Source organism: Penaeus vannamei, chromosome 19 (genome assembly GCF_042767895.1).
Source record: "Penaeus vannamei isolate JL-2024 chromosome 19, ASM4276789v1, whole genome shotgun sequence".
In the NCBI taxonomy this organism is placed as follows: domain Eukaryota; kingdom Metazoa; phylum Arthropoda; class Malacostraca; order Decapoda; family Penaeidae; genus Penaeus; species Penaeus vannamei.
Window position 1 is genome coordinate 28,704,738 of NC_091567.1, and position 5,000 is coordinate 28,709,737.

At 40.6% G+C, this 5,000-nt stretch overlaps 1 protein-coding gene across 1 annotated transcript in view; it reads left to right on the forward strand.

The window, feature by feature from the left end:
* LOC113825700 (zwei Ig domain protein zig-8) overlaps positions 1 to 5,000 on the forward strand; it is a 19,504-nt gene that overhangs the window by 2,694 nt on the left and 11,810 nt on the right. Inside the window, exons 4-5 of the mRNA XM_070133631.1 lie at positions 1,406 to 1,460; positions 4,153 to 4,363. Coding sequence (XP_069989732.1) covers positions 1,406 to 1,460; positions 4,153 to 4,363 — 266 coding nt within the window. The remainder of the gene's footprint in view (positions 1 to 1,405; positions 1,461 to 4,152; positions 4,364 to 5,000) is intronic.

The window sequence follows — 5,000 nt, forward strand, 5'->3', positions numbered from 1 at the left end:
AGAGCAAACAGGTAGGCCATTACGCCTTTAATTTGAACAAACGAACACACCTTTTGAAGACGCGACCGTTACGCGAAATGAAAGGAATCCTTTTCTTTCACTTTGGTTTCTTTTTTTCTTTTCCTTTCTTTTTTTCAAAGGTCTCATTTCTAATTCATTTTTCATATTCTCTCTTTCGTCTTATTCTTTTAAAATTATTTTTGTCCGTTTCTTTCTCCGCGCGAGGAAAGGAGCGACCTGTTGGAGGACGTCGTTCGAAAGCGTGCCTCGAGTCTTCGAATGGCGCATCTAAAGAAGGGAAACTCGTTCATACTCTTTTTCATCAAGGCCGAACGACACTAGATGATCCGGGCAGAGTCATCTTATTTGCGCAAGATATTAATCAAGCTTGAATTTATACTCGGGCAAGGGGGAAATGAGACATTAATTAAAGTCGTGAATTATGCTTCCGATGACATGAAGTTACAACAGGACCATTCAGGCTAAATGAGTAATCTACGTTAATTGTTCGTTAAAAAAGATTATCAAATATTCGCTTTGCAACATGTATCTCATAATGAGTTATCCCGTGACGGTCGTAGAGTTCGTAGGCCTGTGAATGTTACCAGCGAAAAGCTATATGCATAACGGCTAAAGTTATGCCCAATAAAATTAAGCACGAACGCGATAAATTAATTAGATATTGCATTTTATTTTCGCAATATCATATGGGTCGCTCTCCTGTACGTCACAGAGCTTCAGAGTGGGTTAAACATGGCGCATTTACATATTTCACCGAGGTTTACGATTATCACAGCAATGCAGCGTCATGTTTGAACGCGCCATGACGTCACGGGTTGTTTGTGACGTTAGATTATGAATAAACTTTCATCTCGGTAGTTTTTGACAAGCAGTTGAAAATGTACAATTGCCAGGCAGGAGAGATAAGAAGACGAGAGGGGAGGAGAGATTAGATTAAGCTAAAATCAACAGAAGAGAGGGCATGAAAAGCAAGAAAGGAAGTGGAAAGCATTAGTAGGCTATACAGTGCAAGGGGACACACACACACACACACACACACACACACACACACACACACACACACACACACACACACACACGCACACACACACACATATATATATATATATATATATATATATATATATATATATATATATATATATATATATATATATATGTATGTATGTATGTATGTATGTATAGCTTGATAGAGGGACAGGCAAATAAAGATATGCTTGTGGGTGTGTACAGTAAGTATGTATATGTATCCGTGTAGATACATGTGTACCAGTGAGAAAGTGAGAGAGAGAGAAAAGCAAAGCCAAGTGCAGACAGACTTATCCATCCACGCAAATGGATAGAGCAGCACAGAGATAATTTGAATACCGTCTCATACACAAAGGGTGTACATGCAAGTGCACCTCCCCGTGTGTATCTCTGGGCATACGTCAGTGGCTGTATTTATTCACGCTTTGGGATAAGCCAGGCTATCAGATGCCTTATCAATTTCCCGCTGACAAAGACCAGCAACAGAATAATTTGCTTAGTAAACGAGAGCTTGTGCCTTTATATAAAAGAAAGGGGGGAGGGGGATACAGGGAGAGATGGGGGTGGGGTGGGGAGAGGGAGGGAGAGAGTGAAGTGGAAGAGAAAGAGAGAGAGAGAGGGAGAAGAGATAGATGGAGATATGGCGAGGGGGAGGGACTGGGATAAAGAGAGAGAAGGTAAAAGCGTGAAAGGTAGAAAGATAGATAGATAGTGAGAGAGGGAGAGGGAGGAAGGGAGAAAGAGAGAGAAAGGGTAAAGGAGAAAGATAAAGGTAGATAGATATAAAGATAAAGAGAGGGAGAGGGAGAAAGAAAGAGAGAGAGAGAGAGGGCGAAAATCCCTATTTGAATACATGCATTAATGACGTTTCTCCAAGCAGCAAACGGAATTTTCTTTCATCCAAAAAATGCAAGACCACTCATTGTTGCAGAGAGAGGTTGAGGGGGGAGGGGGGGCTTAGGAGGGGGGAGGGGGGAGTTGAAGATGCAATGTAGGACAATTTTTCTGGCGGTTTAATATCATTTATTTTCTTACTCCATCTTTTCCTTTTCTTTTAATGGTGTATCAGGTTGTTAATTCCACGAAGGAAGAGAATCTGTGCGTATGTATACGTGTATATACATACGTGTATACATATGCATGTGTGTGTGAATGTGTCTGTGTTTGTGTGTGTGTGAATGTGTGTGTGTTTGTGTGTGTGTGAATGTGTGTGTGTATGTGTTTGTTTGTGTGTGTGTATGTGTGTGTGTGTGTATGTGTGTGTGTGTGTGTATGTGTTTGTGTGTGTGTTTGTTTGTGTGCGTGTGTGTGTGTGTATGTATGTGTGCGTGCGTGCGTGCGTGTATGTGCATGTGTGTGTGCACTTGCGTGTGTATATAATAGCGTGTGCTCAATGAGGAGGGCAGAGAGACACGGAAATTAGAATCCGCCTTTCCCCGTTCTGGAAAACCTTGAGAGTCCTTTGTGCGTTTTCCTCCCGCGTCTATTACGAGATAAAAGGCGTCAAAATACGGGGGGAAATATACGCGGAATATTTGCAGCGCAGGCAGATACATTCGCTTTGATCCCAGATCACTAGAGGCATTAAAAACGTGAACTTTTTTAAGCCGAGAAAGAGAGACAGATTGCTTGTAAGACTTTCCCATTTCTTGTCCGGCGTGAAGATGCTCTAAGAATTTCACTTTGCAATGATCAGATTTGCTCCGGTTCATTGCCTCACCATGTTTTGCTTCTTCTTCTTGTCTATTTCATGTTATTTCTTTTATCTTTTTTTTTTTTCTTATCTTAAGCTTCATTCTTGTCATCCAACTAAAAATATTTAGATATCTGCACCGTCAGATGTACCATGCAATCTGTCTTATATTTTACTCATCTGTATCTTCGCCATATTTCGAGTTATCTTTTTTTCTAGTAATTTTTCCATCTCTCTTATCCTCTTTCCGAAAATATATGTCAATACTGTATTTACCGTCTTTCTAAGCTTCTGTCTCGTTATCTTTTTTATTATCTGCCCCATGAAGTTTGTTCTATCACAACTTTCCCATTTTTTCGTCATTCCCCGTGTCTCTTCATCTTTCTCATTTTATATCTGTCTCCTCCTTTCCCTTTCGATAACCTTGCTTATCCAATAATCTGTTTAACTCCAGCCTTTTATTTAAGCTTCTTTCTTACAATCTGTCAAAGCATTTAATCAATTATTTTTCTTGCTATTTATCCAGCTATTCCCCTAACCATTTATCTAATGATTTATCTAACAACTGTCTAACATTTATCTATCTCTGTCTTCCCGTCTAACCAACCATATTTCTAACATCTATCTGACAAATTTGTTTTGCCGTATTTCTGAGCATCTATCCATTTATCTCTCTAACAAGCCATCTGGTCGTCCTACTAACATTATCTAATCTTTTTTATCATTGCTTCAACCATCTATCTTAATCATCTTCCTGTCTATCTAAATGTCTATTTATCCATCTCTTCAAAAAGGCATTTAATCATCCTTCTAATCCTTTATCTAATCTCCTAGTTAACCCTGATTATCTATCTATTTAAGAATCTCTTTCTCTTTAATCGTCTCTTTCATTATCCCTTTGAGCTCTCCTCTTTCTAACCATCTCTCTAACAATCTATTCAGTTATGTCTACCCATCTAGCAGTACATTTACCCATCACCAGCCATCTCAGTGCATCCACCTCTACCCTTCTAACAACCAAACCAGTCCCTTCTAACCATCTCTTTAAAGATCCATTTCTCTAACAACCTACTCAGCCTCTTTAAAAATCCCTTCAACAATCTACCCAGCCACTTCTAACCACCTTGTTAAAAGTCCTTCTCTCAAACAACCAAATCAGGCACTTCTAACAACCTCATAAAGAGATCCTTCTCTCTAACAACCTAAGTAGCCACTTCTAACCATCCCTTTAAAAGATCCCTCTCTTTAACAACCAAACCAACCACTTCTAACCACCTCGTTAAAAATCCTTCTAACAACCAAACCAGGCACGTCTAACAACCTCAAAGAGATCCTTCTCTCTAACACCCTACCCACCCACTTCTAACCATATAACTAACACCAACTTCTCTCTCTCCCTCGCCCTATAGGTCTCCTGGATCCGGCAACGAGACCTACACATCTTGACCGTCGGCCGCTACACCTACACAACGGACCAGCGATACGAGGTGATACACTCCGTCGACTCGCAGGACTGGATACTGAAGATCAAGTACGCGCAGGTTCGAGACTCGGGGACTTACGAGTGCCAAGTGTCCACCAAGCCAGTCAGGTCGTTCAATGTGCATCTCAGTGTGTTTGGTAAGTTTTGTGTCGGATATTTTTTTTTCTTTTTTTTGTTGTTGTTGTTGTTCTTTGTCTCTTTTGGCACTGTCTCTGGTTCTGCTTTTCTGTTTTTGCCTCTTACTGTTTCTCTATCTATCTCTATCTCTCTTTTTCTCTCTCCCCTCTCTCCTCACCTCTCCTCTCTCTCTTCTCTCCTCTCTCTCTTCTCTCTCTTCTCTCTCTCTCTATCTATCTATCTGTCTGTCTCTATCTCTCTCTTTCTCTCTCTCTCTCTCTCCTCTCTCTCTCCTCCCTCTCTCTCCTCTCTCTCCTCTCTCTTTCTCTCTCTCTCTCTCTCTTTCTCTCTCTCTCTCTTTCTTTCTCTTTCTCTTCTCTTTCTCTTTCTCTTTCTCTTTCTCTCTCTCTTTCTCTCTCTCTCTCTCTCTCTCTCTCTCTCTCTCTCTCTCTCTCTCTCTCTCTCTCTCTGTCTGTCTGTCTGTCTGTCTTACATCTATTTATCCGTCTCTCTATCATTGTTTAGCCACGAATCTCCCCTTCTATCTCTCTTTACCACCACTCTTCCTTTCACCCGAATTCCACTCCAATACATATTTTCCACCCACTTATACCCTTTAATTCTCCGATTTTACCTCTTCCTCCTTTTTTTCTCTTT